The sequence below is a fragment of the Lepisma saccharinum genome, chromosome 1 (genome assembly GCF_977018435.1).
Source record: "Lepisma saccharinum chromosome 1, izLepSacc3.1, whole genome shotgun sequence".
Lineage (NCBI taxonomy): Eukaryota > Metazoa > Arthropoda > Insecta > Zygentoma > Lepismatidae > Lepisma > Lepisma saccharinum.
The window spans coordinates 182,008,452-182,029,106 of NC_139229.1; the positions used below are offsets into that span (position 1 = coordinate 182,008,452).

At 35.4% G+C, this 20,655-nt stretch overlaps 2 protein-coding genes across 8 annotated transcripts in view; one reads left to right on the forward strand and one right to left on the reverse strand.

Annotated features, from left to right (window-relative positions):
* The window catches only part of LOC146004825 (transcription intermediary factor 1-alpha-like), a 71,889-nt gene extending 62,497 nt beyond the window's left edge, over positions 1–9,392 (reverse strand). For 4 of the 7 annotated variants that reach the window (XM_083143858.1, XM_083143859.1, XM_083143850.1 and 1 more), the window contains exons 1-2: positions 9,125–9,368; positions 3,590–4,156 (exon numbers count right to left, since the gene is read on the reverse strand). In XM_083143858.1, coding sequence (XP_082999984.1) covers positions 3,590–4,141 — 552 coding nt within the window. In that variant the 5' untranslated portion in view covers positions 4,142–4,156; positions 9,125–9,368. Of the gene's footprint in view, positions 1–3,589; positions 4,157–9,124 lie in introns of all 7 variants that reach the window. The other 3 variants (XM_083143853.1, XM_083143866.1, XM_083143861.1) reach the window with 3 other exon arrangements.
* A 605-nt stretch (positions 9,393–9,997) lies between these two features.
* l(1)G0020 (RNA cytidine acetyltransferase l(1)G0020) overlaps positions 9,998–20,655 on the forward strand; it is a 63,884-nt gene continuing 53,226 nt past the window's right edge. Inside the window, exons 1-5 of the mRNA XM_083143905.1 lie at positions 9,998–10,171; positions 14,665–14,756; positions 15,818–15,989; positions 16,655–16,839; positions 17,740–17,959. Coding sequence (XP_083000031.1) covers positions 10,064–10,171; positions 14,665–14,756; positions 15,818–15,989; positions 16,655–16,839; positions 17,740–17,959 — 777 coding nt within the window. The 5' untranslated portion in view covers positions 9,998–10,063. The remainder of the gene's footprint in view (positions 10,172–14,664; positions 14,757–15,817; positions 15,990–16,654; positions 16,840–17,739; positions 17,960–20,655) is intronic.

Here is a 20,655-nt window from a genome sequence, read left to right on the forward strand (position 1 = left end):
ATGAAACTAGATAAATTTTAATAAGTAATCATAAAACACTGAATTGCTGTCTTGCATTTTTACATATTGCTAGGGAAATGTTCTTGTTGCTCTAGTTGCCATCAGATATTTTTCCAATTAAATAATAAAATCCACTATTTGAATACTATATAATTTGAATAACTCAAATATAGAAAATATATTCAGTCTTATACTATTAACAAAGTTCATTTTATGATATGCAATAGGCAGAGTATTAAGAAGTACATTACAAATAAAATTTTCTCTAATTTTTTCTCATACATTTCAAATTCATCAACAGGCCTAAGCAGTACACATAACCTGATTGGAAATGAAATAATTTATACTACAATAAAATTGAAATTATTATGTTAATGGGTATTATAAAAAAATCTTAATCCACAGTATACTAAAACATTTTTAAAATCTGTTAACATAAATGGAACAAAATGTTTAACAAAAATGCATGCCACTGAGATACACACTGGTTCTAAGATAGCTTTTCTCAAGTACTTCCTACAAAGAGTTGTTACACAATCACAACTAATATTTTAATTTCAAACAGAATATTCCAAATCAAAATGTGTTTAATGAAAGTTAAAAAGTGACTGAAGTAATGGTTTTCAATATGGAATAGTAAAACATATATTAAATTAGAATTGAAAAAAAGAGAAAGGACTACTCATCAACAAACGAAAATCTAGATATTGTGTGGCAGCACTTATGCATCCTATGCAAGAGGCATGGTAATTTGTACATTCTGAACATTCATACAAATCTGCAATGCACAGGAGTGAGTGTGTGTGTGTGCAATGATGATATAAACCAATTATTAGCTGTTATTAACTGATGCATGGCTAACACAATTACACTTAAAAAAAAAAGGATGGGCAAAAGCCACTTAACAATTAAAGGTACTGTGTAACTGTTGTTAAAGATTGGTTCATACTGGAGGAGAGGAGGATAGCAGGTAGAAGTATGTAGGGGTTGTTTAGTGTACGTGAGAGAGATATATGTGTGAATTTATAATTATTAATGATTCTGAATCTCAACATAGTAAGTTACTTGTGGCAAACAGATAACAGGCCAAAATGGGAAGACTCCCCAAGCTGACCAGGGCTAGTCGACATACTGCAGAGATGAGAATGGTCACTTTGGTTAGAAATGGGTATGGGAATTATTAAAATTAGGCTTGGAGGGCTTCAGGTGCACAATTACTTTCAGTTCTTTCTCAATATAAATGCTTTGAAAACACTTAACAGCGGAGGACAGAGTACATTGGCCGACAAGGAAAAATGACATGACGGAAAGATTTTCTGTGTCCATGTCATTAATAAAATTGCCAAAGGACTGGTTCTATTGACGGGATATGAAATTCAATAGCTTGTAATGCAAAAAGAGCTATTCTCGTGTTGCAGTTTTGTCTCAATCATGCAAGCTACTTGGAAGCAATAGTTGTGGTTCCTGGTCTTGAAAGCCAGAAAACAATGGTGATTGGATATGATTAAGGTATTGGCAATTTCGTGAAAACAAAATTACCTGACTTTTCTAGGTTTTCCAGACCAAATCATTAAGATGCATACCTCAACATTTGTGTAAGAATATTCAGTGGTTGCAAGTAGCATGCTTCTATAACTAGCTACAAAATTCCCAAACCTTCTGTGAAAATTTCGCTACGGCTACATTTCTTCTTTCTTGACATTTTAAGGTAAATTTTGTATGTAGCAATAGTGTCAAAAAATTGTCCACAATAATGCTCACTTGTGCAGTACCACGGTGTCTACCAAAATAAAAAAAATCTTGACTTTTTTAACCCTTCCCTCAACATTTATTTAATCACCCCCTACTTAGGTACAGTTGGAAATTAAGAAAATAAATATTTTTATTCACTGAAAAATTCCTACCACCAGGCCGGTAACAAGAGATTTAGACTTGCTCTAATTATTAATGCATGGAAAAATTAATGCTTCATACTTCATCTTGGATGGGGAATTACTTTCTTTAATATTTTTACAAAACTTCACACATACAAGAATTTAATTCTTAAATCTTGACCACATCTCAATACAATTTTAGATTTCCAACTATTCAATTTCCTCTAATTGCAGTACAGGTTATAATAATGTAAATTCACTATACTGGAAAAAATAGCAAAAACTCCCTGATTTTTCTAGGATTTCCAAAGTGGTAGACACCCTGCAACATGCACTACCCAAGGAAAAGCTGCTTGAGCAGGCCTTGGTCTTCAATGGACTATTTGCACCATGGGGTTGATGTTTGATGATAAAGGCAAAGTTATTGAAAGTTAGTGCACGATGGATAAGTGTAGCTATACTAAGTTTCCAAAGTTTGGAATGTGATCATGTCATAACATCATGTGTATGGGAGAAAAAACACTATGGGAAAGAAAGTGTATGTCTGAATCTTTGAGGGAAAAAGAACAAAAATTACATGCTATATGCAGTTCTTCAATTCATTTCTCTATAGATTACAAGACTACAATAAAAAATTAATGATAGATCAGCTGAACATAATGTATTTATATTTAATCAGAAAATCCAGAATCACCTTCAAATATTGCAATATTCTCATAAGTAGTAAAAATGTCCAGTCACCAGAAGAGGGTTACTGAAAAATTTTCCAACAGCAGTAATTTATCAAGTAGTTTAGAACTAGCTCTAAATTTGGGAATGCAAAGGGAGGGAGAGGATAAACTCACTCAAAATATTCCGCAAACTGAGAGCTCTTGCAAAATTTTTAGGCAGTTGGTACAAATCACAAAGTAAAAGGAATACTGACTGCGGCATCTATTAATACTTGGTATATAAAAGAAATATTACTTTATCCAAATGGTAAAAAGGTAAAGTGCTCCCCTGTGCTATGCACCATGCCATGAAGGCGTAAAGGGGTGTGGGGTTAGGATCCCACACTTTCTTGATCACGGCCGAAGGTGGGGGTGATGTGATCAACACCATGCCCCTGGCCATCTTTACCCCCAGAGTTTCCTGAAGGTACCCACTTTATACGATGCTGGGTGGGTGCCGGAGCCACTTGGAACAGGTGGAAAAAAATCCCGGGTCTCTCGCATGATAGTCAGATGCCCTAACGACTGAGCTACTGTGGCTTCATTTAATTCAAATCCACATGGTACTGAAAATATATTTCTCGTCTAAAAAAGATGTGTTCAGTGGGCAACAAGTTAAAGCTAGATAACAAAACATTGCTAAATTATGAATGCTCCTTGCAATTACCACCGTATCTGAAAAACATTTTCTGTTTGTTAATGGAATGGAAACATATGCAACACTGAACAAATGTTGTAGTGCAAAGTGTGCCCAAACAATGAAAGTTACATGACAAACAAAAACTTTAAATGCTGCTATTATTGCATGCTCAGTATTTTAAAAAATAACTTCTCAAGCAAAGCAAAAAACAACAACCCCTGACTCATGCATATAAACAGACTGATTAGCATAGGACAGTCTGTGCGATTTTTTGTGAGTACTTTTGTATTAAACATTACTCATTCACCCTATGTTAGAAAGACTATATTGCATATACTATGGTATTCTGAAAATTGACTACTAACTGTTGGTTCCTCCATTATCCTGGTTGAGATAACCTCCTTTGCAACTGTAGATGCTAATTCGTTCAACACACCTACAACAGCACTCTCAACAGATTGTCCAAGGTTCGCATCATCGCAAGAAGAATTTGAAGACTGTTTATTAATCAGTTCATTAGCAACATCTGTTATTAGCATGTTCAAAATATCTGAAACTACATCCTCAGTCTGTTCCAAAGCATCGCTATTGACACTGTCATTGCAGTGCTGATCAGAAATATCAGTCATAGATTCAACATGTTCATCATCTAGATTATTCGGTTTTTCATTGCTAATACTGTCATTTTTTTCATCTTTCACAGCAGGTGGTTTATTTACGACAGCCTCATCTTGATCAATATTTACATTGTCGTCAGCATCAGTACCATTTTCTTGTAGCCTTTTTGTATCATTTTCTTGGCTTAACTCAACGTTTGTGCTTATCCTCAAAGATTCATCTGTAGCTACGGCGCTTGTTGGATCGGTAACCAAACCATTGAATACATTAACAGATTCGCTTTTAACTTCGGACTCCATTAGGGTTAATAAAACCTTTGAAAAAGAAATAAATGATAAAATGAATCAACAAGTTCCAGCAAGAAAGAAAAGAAACTAGCTTATTCTTCTCACATTATATTAACTTAAATATAAATGAAGAAAATGAATCTTGCAATGCTATTCTAGAAAGAAGAATGAGATAATGAAGTATAGTTTATGACAAAAACAAAAAGAAACTTGATATTAATAATGCATTGCAAAATGAGAGTATGTAATATAAAAATAAAGAAGATATTGTATTCACTTAAAGTAGAACTGTGTTGATAGTCTTAATGTACCAGATATGTTTACCAATTTCTCATGGCACTGATGCTTAGACATCTTGGAAATTTTTCTGAATATTTGTATGTTAAACATACAATATTACTTTTATAATTACCAATTTACCAGTTTTGTAATAAAATAATTAACAAATTAATTGGAGGATAGTGATTACCAGATTTTAGCACTAAAATTGCTAACAAGATTGTCAATATTCATTCCTTGTGATTGTTCTTCAATATAAAAGGTCAAATTTGTATATATGTGCAACACTTATACAATCATGTACATCAGTATACCAATTCCAGAACTTTAACATTACACTTGTTTAACAGTATTTTATTTTCTCTATGAATACAAATTTATCTAAGTAGGTTATAAAGATTACATGTGTGTGTCTCTTCCCATCATCACGATGACAGACAGGAATCATTGTTACAAGTTTTATTCCTAAAACTATTGACAACCTCCACAACTCTCCGTAAAGGAGTTATTCAAAAGCCATGTAATCATTCGGTTATTAAAAGTACCGACTCGAATCGCCACAATTTAGGATGCAGAAAATATACGGTTGGTTCTATCAAACACGTTTACTGATTCTTGAACAATGATACGTGAGGCTGAGAGAGAGAGAGAAAATGGAATCCGACAAGGCACCTACTTTGTGCGCATACTGTTAGACCTAACTAGAGTTGAAAAAAAAGATGGCTTTCTCAACTTTTTTTTCAATAACAGGCCTGCTTGTTTGGCTCTTGTGAACATTATGCAGTTGACCAATGTTCCTAGTTCTCTAATTTATTTTTACCTTACATGTGTGAGTATGTCAGATTGAAATGTTAACATCATACAATTAGTGATGATGCCAGAAGGGGTGTTTGTATGTAGGGAGGCACAACTTACCATCCTACCCACAAACAAAAATTGATAACCATATAAAATACCATTTCAGACAAATTACATATTTTTGCATTGTACTTTTGGCCTTTTTAAATATAACAATTGTTTAGTGGTGTGCCCTCATATACACTAGGGATTTCTAACAGCCAGCCAATCCACATCCCATCAACACTCCTTAGTAAATAACATGTACTGAGCAAGCAAATGAAAACAAGTCTTGGTAACAGTTCCGTATAACGGAAACAAATTTCTTCATTTTTACAGAAGAAACTACTTACGGAAATTAGTTTCTGCAAGCTTTCCACCGTTCGTCGAGGTATTTTCTTTCATCGTGGAATCTATTTGATTGGGAAATCATGTTTTTTTCAAGAGAAATAACTCACCGACGCACAATTGCCATTGCTTTCACTACGTGAACTACATGCTGTGTATGTTTGATGATGTAAACCCCTGTAAAGTGTTTCAAACCCTCTTTTTTTCCCACTATGCTTGCCTAACAGAACCAAACCTAATCTTATCGGAAATGGTTCGTGGGGCTATCCGTCAGCTACCCGTGCATAATGTACAATTTCCACCGGTGACGAACATAGTAGGTCAGGGCATGAAATTTCAAGTTTGAAGTCAGTCGCCGGATTAAAATCTTTGGTCGCCACTATTTTATATTGATAAATAATAAAAATATGAGCAATTATTAAAAAGAACATACCTTAGGAATTAATGTTTATGTAGCGCTGTCGTTCTGCACTGAAGTACCACTTATCAATCGCAACTGCTGGGTCAAACACTGACCGGAGGGGGGGAGGGGGGTTCATTTACGGAAACTCTGAGCAAATCATCCAGTGTCTCAGTCTTCAGAGAGTTCCTGTAAATAGTCTTGAGTCTTGAGTCTGTTGTGACAGCTGAAACCTCTCTCACATGAAGCTGTGCTCACTGGTAAACAGCACAAAATGTCAAAATCTGGAGCAAATTGGGGAATCTTGCTGAACACTCCTCACTGTGAATCTTCTCCAGCATCTGATTCAAATTCAGAGAAGGAAACAAAAGTTTGTATTCTGTCCACTCTGCTAACAGAATATCCATTTTCTCATTATAAAGGCTCGGGTTCAAGTACATGTAGAGCTTCTTTATTTCTTCTATCCCAAACTGAATAATATTTTCTTTGGGAGGCCAACCCAAGGTGTCAAAAACATGCAGAGATGCAATCACATCTGTTGATATAGATTGCAATCTTTCTGTGATGTACACCTTCGCATTGTTAATTAAGTTTCCTCTAACAGTTTGAAACTCTTGCTCTCTATTTTGAATGTTTGTGAGCTGCACATCCCTGATCTTTCCTGAAATGGATACATGGTCCAAGAAATCTTGTTCGCTTGGTCCAACATTAGATTCCAGGTCAGCCAAAACTGAAATACAGTGTTCAATTCTTATTTTCAGAGATGAAATCAAAAGACTCTTATTTAGTAGTGCCACGCTTAAAGGGTTCAGTTTCCTGTAAAAATCCAAAAGGAAGTACAGAAGCTTAACAAATTTAAATTGCTTCAAACTTTTCAGCAAACCCTTAGGTTTAGTACTATCATTGTCTTTTCCATGGGTCACCTGTTCAAGATGGGTCACAACAGCTTTCCATGATTGCAAGAGATGTCTTACAGAACTTTCTTTGCTGGCTAACCACCTAATAGTGTGGATATCACTCAGTTTTAGAATTTCTTCTCCTATAACTACTTCTGTTTCTCTCAAGAGGTGAAGTCCTTAGCAGAGCCATGATAAAACTGAAAAATATTCCTAATCACGGAATCAAATGCTCTAAGATATTTAACTCCAACACAGCTAACTGCAAACGGTGTGCAAGGCAGTGAATATTTATAATTTTATTACAAATATCTCATTTGCACACCCAATCCTGATTTGTGCCCGACCATATTTGCTGCACCATCAGTACCCAAGCCTACAATGTAATACTTGTTTCTGTATTTATTTGAACCTATCTAAATAATCAGTTATGGCTGTGAAGTGACCAGCAGAAGTAGCGTTTGGGAGCTCCATTACTCCTAAAATGTCCTCTTTGATGTGACCATCAATTTCATCCACTTATCGAACATACACATTTGCATGCTCGACTGACTATCTATCTGTGGATCCATCAATCAGAAGGCTGATGTATGTACTTTTCTTTATTTTCTCCACTAGATCTAACTTCAAAGTTTCAGCCTTGAAATGAATAAATTCTCTGCATTGCTTTTTATTGCCATACTTAGGTAGAACACTCACACTTAATTTTCCTACCAAACACAGCAGATCTGCAAAGTCTTTAAATGGCTTCTAATGTTTAGCTACATAGTATGCTACATTAAATAAATTTGTAAGATGGGGTCGGCGTTGAGTGGACACGGGGTTTTCAATCGGCTCGCTTTCCAAAACCATGTACGAACGTTGGATTGAGATGTTCGGGCATGTTTGACACACATTTGAAACAACAAAATTTTAGTCGCCACGCCAAACTTTTGGTCGCCAATGGCGACCTGGCGACCGGAAATTTCGCGCCCTGTAGTAGGTATTTTTCTGTGAAGAAGGTTGGAAACATTGCATACCTACAACACTAGTCAACCTGTGCCTGCCATGTTGTGCGTTACGGAAGTGTTTTCATGTAAGAAGCACAATGGCACCTTGAACTGTGTTCTGCAATACACAATTGGTAAGTACGAACCATGCGAAACAGAAAATATCTGATTTTAATGTGTCTTCTATATACTGAACTGTTACCACATATTCTATGGCAAGAGATTGCATGGAGGGGAAACCAGCCATTTGCAGAAGTAGGCTATACACTGCTTTGCTATGATCATTTGCTTTCTTCCCGGCTCCACTCTATGGTGTAGCCTTCCTGTACAGATTCCCAAGACAGTGTTTGAATTACATGGTGCATGTTGTATTTAAAATTCAGAGAATAGCATATTGTGCATTGGGGGAGTACAAGCTGTAAAACAAAAAAATGGACAAAGAAAAGTGTTTTTCTCCCTACCACTTCCAATTCTGGCACCAACACTGATAAAGTAACCATAGTCTTGCCTAAAAGCACTAACACTTGGCTTCTTGTCTTAAAGCTTAAAAGATGCCTGGTCCCTCCAAATATGTTATCTCAAACCAAATTTACGTTACGTAAAACATTGAAATCTGTCATTATAAAAAATCTGACGTAATTCTGGAGGGAGTACAATGGGTCAAGGGTTCAAGCAGTATTTAGAAATTTTCAAGATGCTGTCTAATTTGTTTCTACTGTACATCCAAAGCAAAATTTACATTTCCCAACCAGAAGTAAAGTACGAAAAGTTTTCTACACTGAAAATTGATTTTTAAAAAAAATTCAAATACGTGCGTTTGTTCAAAACAGTGTTACAAATCAATCAATAATTCGCTCCGTAATTTCCAATGCTGAGAAAAATTGGATTGGAAGTATAGCAGATACCTACTTCGATTAGAAGGATTAAATTTATTAACCGCAAGAAAGAAATCTCTCATTAGAAGAAAACTACATGAGCACAGTGGAGTACAAATTCCATTCTTCCCCTTTTTTTTTTTTTCTGGTTGTTTATTAATATGTGTATTTTTGTTCAATCTGAACAGCACTCGGATTAAAACATAATTAGATACTAGGCCTATAGGTATTAAGAAACTGATTTTTTTTCATATTTTCACGGATCTCTGGAAGACCATACCGTAACCAAACTTTACTCCTATATATCCCACTATGAACTTACAAATAGTAGGAAAACTGGAGAATAACTAAAGGGCGATATTCGGACAAACCTTAATTCCTTTCTACGTTGGCAGCCATTTGCTCTTCCATGGACATCAAAGAATAACAAAATTTACAAGATTAGAAACATTGCCCTCTTGCATAGAAACATCTTCAACTTATGTACTCGCCACATCGCAAACCGATATAATCAGTGCGTATAATTCATACCCTTGAATTTCGCTTAACGAAAAATGAAGTATGAACCGCAACAAATCTTACCCCACACTCGGTATCGCACGAAAGCACAACAGGTACACTACTGACATCTACAATCGATACGTGTACTACTTGATTTGTCTGAAAATAAAAAGTAACAGTGCATTGTGCCCAAAATTAAGAGGAGGGGGAACATTCAGTCCCCACAAATATAAAATGAGAAGTTATTACAATGCTGTAACCTAAGAATCGTAACTTTTAAAAAAATACTTTCACTATTTCTTGTAATAAATAGATGAATTATACGAACTTTCTTTTTGTTAACCTTGCTTATTGTCATGCTAAGTGTCCCACACTGCTTGGCTAATTCGCAATGATCAGAACAGAACATCTATATATTAATTTTGTAGAAATAATAAACTAAATATCTTTTCATCCTATACAAGTCAGTGTATATCTAAAAATATAAAACATAAATTAATTTGTAGCTGTCAGGCTGATAATGCGCGTGCACAGTGCGGGACTAATCGCAATACAGTGTCGGTTCGGCTCAGCTGATCAGAACAGAACATCTATATATTAATTTTGTAGAAATAATAAACTAAATATCTTTTCATCCTATACAAGTCAGTGTATATCTAAAAATATAAAACATAAATTAATTTGTAGCTGTCAGGCTGATAATGCGCGTGCACAGTGCGGGACTAATCGCAATACAGTGTCGGTTCGGCTCAGCGTGCGTGTGTTGAAGAAAATTACATTTAGTGGTCGAAAACGTGTGTCGTGACAAAATGGTTAGAAAAAAGATAGACAACAGAATAAGAACATTAATTGAAAATGGTGTAAAATTAGGCCATAGAACTATGTTTATCATCGTTGGCGATAAAGGAAGAGATCAAGTAAGTAACTGCCGAGCCAGCTCTACAATACGTTTTACGACCTACGTACTGAAGTTATCTGTTTTAGGAACTTCCACAATCGTTTCCAGTATTTTTAAACATTTGCTATAAACTTGTTAAAAATTATTGAACATTCTGAAACCTTTAACATTGACATTTCTTTCCTAAGATTTTTCAAAAGCTTACTTATGTCCCTGTTTCATTGTAGGGTACCACAGTGTGGCCTCAGTTCCGATTGTTTAATTCAGAACTAACCATGGTACACACACAATTTGCTCCGAGTTCCTTTTGTTTTAGGAGCGAATTTACAATATAGAGAAAGTCTCCAATTTTGTTAATTTTCGGTATACTAACTAATTTTGACCTCCTAATCACGAATCTGTTGGAAAAAACCGGCGGTCACGTCTGAAAATTTCGATGAATTTAGGGGTGAAATGAGTGCTAATGGAACCTAACCTAACAGGCCTAACCTAACCTCGTGTGAATGGTTCGTGGGGCTACCCGTGGATGGTTTTTGGGGCTAACGTCAATGGTTTGTGGGGCTACCCGTGGATGGTTTTTGGGGCTAACGTCAATGGTTTGTGGGGCTACCCGTGGATGGCTTTTGGCGCTAACGAAAATTTTTGTACAATTTCAAGACGTGACCGCCGGTTTTTTACAACAGATTCGTGATTAGGAGGTCAAAATTAGTTAGTATACCGAAAATTAACGAAATTGGAGACTTTCTCTATATTGTAAATTCTAGCCTTGTTTTATTGCGATTTCATCATGCTACGAATGCATTTTTAACGTGGTTCGATTTCGATTTACTTGTGTTAACGCATACTGCTGAGTTTTAGCGATTACTTAATATTTTGTTCAATATATGCCTTCGTAGTTAGGTTCGGCAGGCCAGGTTTGGTTCTCTCAGCATTAAATTAAAGTCCTTAAATGCATTCTACTAAGGCTCCGATTTACTTCTGATATTAATTCCCACTTGTCTACGAATTAAAATTTCAGTAACCGCCAAAAGTCTGAAAATCCTTTATTTTCTTCTTTTTCACGAACCATGCACAGATAGCCCCACGAACCATTCATAAATAACCCCACGAACCATGCACGGCAAGGTTAGGTTAGGCAAACATAGTTAAAATTGTCATGTTCTTGGTAAACAATGGTGTGGCCAGAAACACTGACCAGCGGTTACATCATCGAACGCGCGCAACGTTTGATTCACATAGTGGAAGGACATAGAGGCAACAGGTTTCGTGCATCAGAGACACATTAATGTTGAAAAATACATAATTTACCGGCAAAATATATTAAGCGAGGGGAAAAACACTTCCAAGACCTTCTTAACGTATACAGAAACTCATTTTGGTAAGTACTTTCTCCTGTAAAATTGAAGAAATACGTTCGACGGGTACGAAAATTTTACCGTCTACGATACTGAGTCTTGTTTGAAGAACATTTTTTTTCTTCCATGTACTTCCAGGACTGCCCACACACAGAGCATGGCCATAGGCAGGAAATATTTTCGGGGGGGATTTACTCATAATTGTTCCCATGTGCGTCGCAAGATATTTGGGAGCGAATTTACAATACCGGACCCCTCCCCGATTTTTGTAATATTTCGCATACTCACTAATTCAGGCCTCCTAATCAGGAATTTGAAGTTAAAATTTGGGGGTCACGTGTAGAAATTGCAAAATACGCGAAATTGAGGGTAATAGTTCGTTATATCGAAGACAAATTTCTTCATTTTTACAGAAGAAACTATGGTACTAATTTACTATAGTTCAAACAGATTTCTTCATTTTTACAGATTAAACTACTTACCGTAATAAGTTCCTGTAGCATTGTATAACATCGGGAAGGTGTTTTGTGTGATGTGGGAATGTATCATAGTGGAAAATCATGTTCTTCGTTGAAAATTCATGCTCCGACGGAGAATAGCCTTTGGCGCGTACACCTTCGTACATCACGCGTCATGATTGTGTTTTGTTCATGTTCATTGGGTATCTAGTGTTTCGAACTGTCTGTGTTTGCAACGAAAGTTAGAAACATGACATGTCGTGGAATCCAACGTGTCAAAGTATACAATTTGTGTCACAAAGTAAATTTTTGTATATGTTGCATGCACATATATGGAAAGGTAAAAAATATATATGGGCAATATATGGAATATCCAGTAATTTTTAAACCTGTGTTTTGGTCAATCACATTTAAATATCTATATGGATAAATCATCAAACACCAAATGTTGAAGCAGGAGGGGATACCATAATAACTGATATTGTTCAATGATGATTTCATATTAATAAAATAATATAAATTATTATTATTATCATCATTATTGTCATCTTCATTGCTATTCTGTCTCAGGTAATGTTGACATATCATCAAACTGCTGCTTACAAAGAACACAACATTAAACAAAGATTTTTTTGAACTATATATGTTTTGCTTATATATGGATAAATAATTTTATAAATAAGCAAAGAAATAATAAGACAACAATGCTCAAAGAATAAACAAAAGTGTAGAATTTAGAGTTTGCTTCACTGATTAATTTATAACAAATTATTTTATTGATTTTGAGTTAACCAAAATATTGTAATACTCCGGAAGCCATTTCATCCAAATATCAGACATAAGTATATTATATTTATAGAAGGAATAAAATAACCATAACTTTTATTGCTGGGTAAGTTAGAATACATATCCAGGTTAATTTTAAAAATACTTATGCTGGTGTTAATTCATTCCCTTTTAATGATAATTGAAATTTTATCAAGGCATGTTTTCGGCAACAAAATCCCGCTAATATTTTTTTTATTAATTTTTTGTTTTACTAAAATATTGATATCATGTGATGTCATATTTTTTTCTGAAATGCCTATTGTTTGGTTAATATTGTTGTGAAATTTCAAAAGGATTGAATCACGTGTGAGCGAGATACAATTTTTTTTGTAAAGCACTGCAGGTTTCAATGAGGGCTTCGGAAATGAAGGAAAACGAGAGTTGGCTGAAAGTTTGAGAGGCCATAACTCTGAAACCAGATGAGTTAGAGGCGAAAAATTTTATGAGGTTTCTTACCACCATGGAAGGATTGAATGTACCAAGTTTCATAAAAATCTGAGATGGTGGGTTCCCAAACCTTTTTTTTTTTTTTTGGTTGAATTGATATGGAATGACCCATACCGGACAATAATTATAGGACAGAGGTAGTATTATTTTTTTGTACGTTTTATGCAGTGTGTACTGAAATGCACAGTTATTATATTTTTTTTATTAAATTTTAGATACCTTCAGGAAAAGCTTAAAAGTAAGAGAAATTTTAGTCCTATAGTTTATGTTGTTTGACCATTCACAAAACTTACTTTTTTGGAATTTTGGAAACTGTGGAACCAGTTTTTCTTTGGATTAAATGGTAAAAAATAAAGTGGCACCTGTATTGTAACCTCTATTTTTTTATCTAACGCTGTTTTTCTTTGGTTATTCTGTTCGAATACTAACTAACTGGACTTTATTTCTGTTATTAACAATAAAACTAACACATGTTCTGCTATTTTGTAACTTGCAATAAACTATATCAATTCGGGGGGAGTGGGAGGGGTTCTATGGAACAGTTCGATCCCACTTTCAGACGCTCATATGGTTCCTATGCTTACTAAACAGCATTATATAAAACCACTATGCACTATACAAGTATGTGATTTATAGGACCGCATGTAGGTTAAATATACTGTACTATATCGACCGCTGGGTGAAGGTTAGTGAACGTAACGTGCTACGAAGCTGGATATTCTAGGTTTGAACTCTTATCAAGGGGGATTTAATTTAAACCCATATCGAACAGGGAATTAAAAAATTGGAACGGGAATTTTGGTAAAAAATAAAACATTCAAATGCTGACGAAGGCAGATTTATTGGATAAAAAATATACACTAAAAACAAAATGTTTCCACCCTCTAACAGGGTGTTCTTCAGGTAAAGATTCACAATAAATTGAAAGAGATCTTTGTTTAGCTTATATTTTTTAACCAATAAATTTGCCTTGGTCAACATTTGAATGTTTTATTAACATGGAAACAAGTCTTAACAGTGTTATCAATTGGAATTTTGGGACAATCACAAGGGAATTTTCAGTCTGATTCAGGAACAGTACTGGAAAGAGGACAGCTGAAGTGAAAATGAAATGGTTGCAGGTGAGCTGCAAGAGTTAAACCAGTTTCCCTGAAATTTCAGAATTTTTTTCAGTTTTTTTAATTTGAACATCTACCTACAACTCATATATTTATGACTTCCATCTGACACCATGTGCAAAGTTGATGATATTGACAAAATCTGCACATGAGATTTTCATGCTTTGTCAACCTCTCCATCCTTTGTCCATTGCCCACAAGCAGACCGAGGCTAACTCACCTCTCGTAAAGACAACCAACGTTATATTTCAGGCCTTTCAATTTTCAGAAGTTTTCTTTCCTTTAATTCTTATTTATTTTTTATAGGTTGTGATTTTGCACCATATGCTGTCAAAAGCAGCTATAAAGGCAAGACCAACAGTGTTGTGGTGTTACAAAAAGGAATTGGGATTCACTAGGTAAGTAAATTTTTTTTGTACACTTTTACTGATGTGCAGACATTTAATTTTATGTTTAACTACAGTAATAATGGATGTGTATTTCAAAGTTTAATATAGTGATACTAGAAATAAATCTCATTGAAATCATTTGTTGTTTGTTTTAGTTGTGTTTGTAGTGTTCTTACAAATATTTAATTTGTTGTGATAGTACTAAAGTTTAGATGCTTGCTTATAACTATGGATCTTTTCACAATTTCAGAATTAACTATCAATAGTAAAATTGCAGCATATTTTTGAGTTATTAGATTGCTAAAACATACAGTTGTTGATAATCATATTGATACTGAGCACAAATATACAGTGGAACCCCAATTTTTTGTTCCCCAGTTTTACATTTTTCCCCCGTTATACAATAACCCCCTCGAGTTGCGTAAGTAATGCATTCCGTAAACCTGTACGTAAGTCGAATTTGTAAATTGCGTAAGTGTAACTTCGTAAGAAACTGCAATATGTATTATTGTTATATGTACATATATGTGTGTATATTATTTACACAGTATTATTTTATAAGTGAAACATCATTCAGCAGTATTTACCCGGATATAAACCATGAAAAATATATAGAAGAATATAAACACGATCTGACATCCTTTGCAGTATGTCATTGCATACTGAATGCAAAGCTGCAAAGCCGCAAACATGTTAATACGCCCTAGTAGTAATTTTCGAGATTTATTATGTAACTGCAAATTTACGTAACTCTGAGGGTTACTGTACATTCAAAATTGTCCCAATAAAACAAAATGATATAAAATTTTCCTTGATTTTACATTTTTCTGTATTTTAAGTTGTTTCTCCTTGGTCCCCTGAAAAACGTAAAATCGAGGTTCCACTGTACTATACGAAGGAGAAAATTAGTATTCTTATTATAATGTAATCAAATTATAAATGAAATAGAAGTCATGAAGATTTTAATTTGATTGAATGAGTGACTTTGATGTGCAGTGCTCTTGCGGCATCGTAAATTGTTTTTATAAGTGCGAAAGCACACGTATCTCATTTCTGCATTCTCTTCAAAGCCACCGGAAGAAAAGGATGAAGGAGCTGCAGAGGAAAATAAAAGCTGGAACTTTGAACATCAATGAAGATGATCCTTTTGAGTTGTTTGTAGCTTCCACACAGATAAGATACTGCTATTACTCAGAAACACACAAAATATTGGGAAATACGTATGGAATGTGCATTTTACAGGTGAGGTTAACATCTAGGATGAATTAAATAATTCCACTGAAATGGAAATAACCACTTCATTTAAAAGAATGAATCCATGCTTTTCATGTAGTAAATGAATAACCTTCAGATTAATTTTGTTAATACTCTTCATGTAAACAAAATCCATTAGGGAATGTATGTTGTCATTTTTATTACCTTACTTTATTGGGAAAAGTTTATGAAGCATTTCTTTGCAACTGGCTTCATGTTGAAGTGGTTAGTCCAACAAGGTACAAAGTAAGACACCTCGGTTGAAATCCTGAACAAGATAGATTTAATTACTTTTGTTTCCCCATTTATTGCTTCATTTTATCATTCTATCAAGAAAAGCACAAAAGTACCACAAAAATATAAAAATGCAAATGTACTAGAAGTATGTATGTTTTGTTCTTTACTTAATATTAATTAACTTTTAAGTGAAATTGTGGCACAATGATGATTTAGTAGAATGTTTTGTAGTGATATATATATATATATATATATTTAAAAATAAATATATATTTAAAAAAAAAAAATTTGGAAATCAAAAGCAGCATGAAATGATCATTCATGCTGCTTTTAATTTCCAAATTTTTAAATCAGTTCTGTCTGAAAGTCATTTTCAGTTATAAACAAACAAAAATATTTGTAAAAATGTTTTGCAGGATTATGAGGCTCTGACACCCAACCTACTGGCACGGACAATTGAGACAGTGGAAGGTGGAGGGTTGGTCATATTTCTTCTGAAGTCACTCAACTCGTTGCGCCAGCTGTATGCAATGAGCATGGACGTCCACGAGAGATTTAGAACAGAGTCCCATCAGGATGTCGTAGGTCGCTTCAATGAAAGGTTAGTTTCTTTGTTGTGTTTCTTCTGTTAACTACTCAGTGATTAATGTTTTCTGCTACAGTTGCCCTGTGAAAAATATAGGCAAACAATTGTTATCTTGGTCCTGCTTCATTAGTCGATTTCACAAATGAAACAAGTTTTTGAGCTGTGTATCATTTTTATTTGTTTTGTGGATAGTGATCAAGTGATAAGTATACTCTGTGGCAGGTGGACAGATTGTCTCTGTCTGTCTCTCCCTCCCCCTCATTTCATCACTGATAGATACCTGCAAATACTATCTGGAGATTGGGTTCTTTTACAAGGCCTGAAGGAATGCTATTGTCCTATAATCTGTATATCATAATTTTCTTTATTTTTGCAGCAACATTGTGGGAACAAATAAATATAGTTTCAAGGGAAAACTCATATGTGAACATTTATAAATGCTTTGAACTGCTTTAAATTGTTACAGTTTCCAAGTATCAGTTGGAATCAGTAAAGGTGTCAGTTCAAGATGCTGCACATTGCGCACACGCCAAAAACAAAACAAACAGTACAATCAGAAAAAAATTACGTTATTGTTAATTGTATAGGTATTTTTTAAAGTGACATCCCAGTTGAATTAATATGGTTGAGAATGTATGGATGTACATAATATTTTAGATTACCTTTCTGTTGTGGAAGTTTTCCATGTTGATTTAAATGTCTGTCTCTCTCCCAGTTCTAGTTCATGAGTGGTCAGCCCATAATCTGACAACCAAATGTTCAGGTTTGATTCGTTTTTCCATAATGTGAATGCTAGAGAGCATCGAGCAAAATTAATCATTGTATATACTGTATGTTTTTGTATTCAGTGAACCCGATGCGAGAAATGTATAATTGAGATTTCCCCTTATTTTTTTGTTTTTTCTCCCTTTCTAGATTTCTGCTTTCCCTGGCTTCTTGTTCACGATGCCTCGTTATGGATGATCAGTTAACCGTGCTGCCTCTTTCTGTCCACGTGATGGACCTGGACCCTGTTTCCCAGTTGGAAGTTCAGGCAAAGTCAGAACATGAACAGGAGCTGCATGAACTGAAGGACAACCTGCAGGACACTCAACCTGTTGGCTGCTTAATAAATTGCTGCAAGACTCTGGACCAGGTTTGTGGAGAACGTTTATTAATAACGCACAGAATTTTATCTTTTTGCTAACTTCAGAACTAGAATTTTTTTTATATAATAATGAACAGTTTCTCTTTTTGATCAAGTCAAATATGGCTCTCCAGACATATTCATATTTTTATTTACACAAATATTTGAGTTCTGAGCAAGCCATATAATTGAATGCAACACTATCTGGAAAATAAGATATGCAAAAGAACAATGTAAAATGGTATTAGTTTATCGAAGGCTATACAAATGTTAGATTTGAATTAAAAAAAGTAGGCCAGAGCTGTCACCAATGCTGATGTACTAGTATCAACATCAGAAAGTGTCGTGTATTTTATTTACCCATAATTTTTTACCATTTTGATCTGTTATGGGCCTGCGAAAATACAACATGATTCTTTTGAGGAGTGTAATTATCCTAGAAGTTCACAAAATTTGAAGTTTCCATTTATTTTGCACTAATCATGTGTGAAAATCTATATTTTGTGATTCATAGCAGGTATTTTACTTTTCTAATATACGGTACCTTGAATATTTTGAATCAAAACTCTGGTCGGCCTCCCCGATGGTGCAGTGGTCGCCTTGCAATCAAGGGGACCTAAGTTTGATACCCGGTGGAAGCACATAGTGGTTCAGATCCCACTTTAAACTGTAGGTCCAGTCTCGATTAACCTTACTGTGCATAAAGTGGACTTAAAACACCAACTCAATCAATCAAAACTCTGGTAATTTGATGCTTACAATTGGAATGGAATGTTCACCACTAATATTAATGAATATTTTGAACAACTTTTAATTACTCAGTTTTCAAGCATCGATATATGTATCTGTTGGAAACTATATAGCCATTGTTATGAGTATTAGTTTAAAATGGTATCGGCTCAACACTAATAATAATCATCGTTTAGCCTACCTATAAACGTATTTTGCAATACTGATTTTCTAAGACTGTTATTACCAGTAGTATGAAGTTTCCTGTATTATATGCTTGAGTCTTGTGGGTAAACTTAAAATGTATGTAGACTTCGCAAAACTGTTGTGGTATTTTGTGGGCCTGCAACCAAACTGTGGGAAATGCATCAGCTAGCATCGGTAATAAAATTCCAGCTCTTACTTTCATTACTAACACACTAGTACTTACTAGTATCAGCTTAGCTGTAATTTCAGTTGCAGAAATAAATATATACTAATATACACTGCTTAACAAAACTTACGGAACACAAAGGGAACAGAAGGAAACAAACAAGAACAGGGTTCACCCTGTGTACCATTTTGCAATGTTGCTGGTCATTTTCGTTGCATGTTGCATCTGTACCTTATTGGTGTTCATATGCCCTGATCAAGAGCATCCCAAACATGCTCGATAGGATTGATGTCCGTTATCATTCAGGACACTCAATACGGGTGATGTCTTCTAAACTAACTAACTAACTCTCTAGCCTTCTTAAACCTGAAGGTTCATGGCTGCAGCAACACAGGCCTTCCATCTTTCCCTATCTTGAGCAAGTTCTATATACTCTTTTCCATCCCTACCGATTTCCCTTAGGTCCATCTCAACGTTGTCCCTCCATCTTCGTCTTGGCCTTCCTACAGGTCTCTTACCATCAGGTTTCCCAACAAGAATCCTGTAAACTCCTCTTACCTCTCCCATTCGTGCCACATGGCCTGCCCACCTAAGTCTTCTTGATTTAATCATTCTAACAATATCTGGACATGAATACAAATTATGTAGTTCTAAATTATGTAACCTTCTCCAATCACCTGTCTCCTCATCCCTTTTAGGTCCAAATATTTTCCTGAGGATCTTATTTTCAAATACAGTCAACTCTCGATTCTACGACCCCGTAGACCCTCTCGAAGTAATGACCTTTTTCCCGGGAACCGTGAAAAATTTAGAAAAAAATTAGAAAAATTTGGAAAAAAAATTGAAGGAAATCGGCCGAAAAATGCGTTGTTTTTCCTCCACTCATTCCCTTTACGAGCGCTCTACCGCTCATAATTGGGTCTGAACTAAAAATAGACACCACCACACCATGCTTGAGTGATATCCAATAGCACTTGACCTCTGCCCTCCCCTCCCTCAAGTGCACCAATGTTACCCTGCACCCGATGGCCGCTACCCAACGTGCCAGGCTTGTTTTGCCACGCTTGCTCTTGGATACGCGAGAAGAGAAGATCGAATGTGCTTGGATGTTATTTTAAATCGATTTGACTTGTTTCCTTGTCCTAAGAGCTGCTGAAAACTTGAGGGGGAAGGGGGGGGGGGAGCAGTTCGAAATGACTGCTGGACTTGGAGTCTTTGCCAAGGTGTATGGCAGGTCAAAGTCTTTCATCGATAAATACACCACCTTGAGATATAAGATCGCAGGAATGTTCGAAAATACTGATGCGTGGCGCCTGGAAGTCTGGCCCATCTGTCCAGCTCTGACCTAGAGTTCAGCAGGTTCCCCTGAGTGAGCAACTCTCGGCCTTGTAGACGACAACTTCCGGTAACAGCTTTCATTCAAAACGTGTTCTTTGTTCCCTGCAACACTTCATAAAAAAGCGAAACTGTTAGAGATAATCAAAACCACCTGTCAGCAAACGTAGGGGGGGGGGGCTGCGATGCAGATTGTTTAAGCCACGATTTTCTTGCTGATGCGGGCTGATTACAGGCGAGGGTGGAAAAGGACCCACCCCTCTTCCTT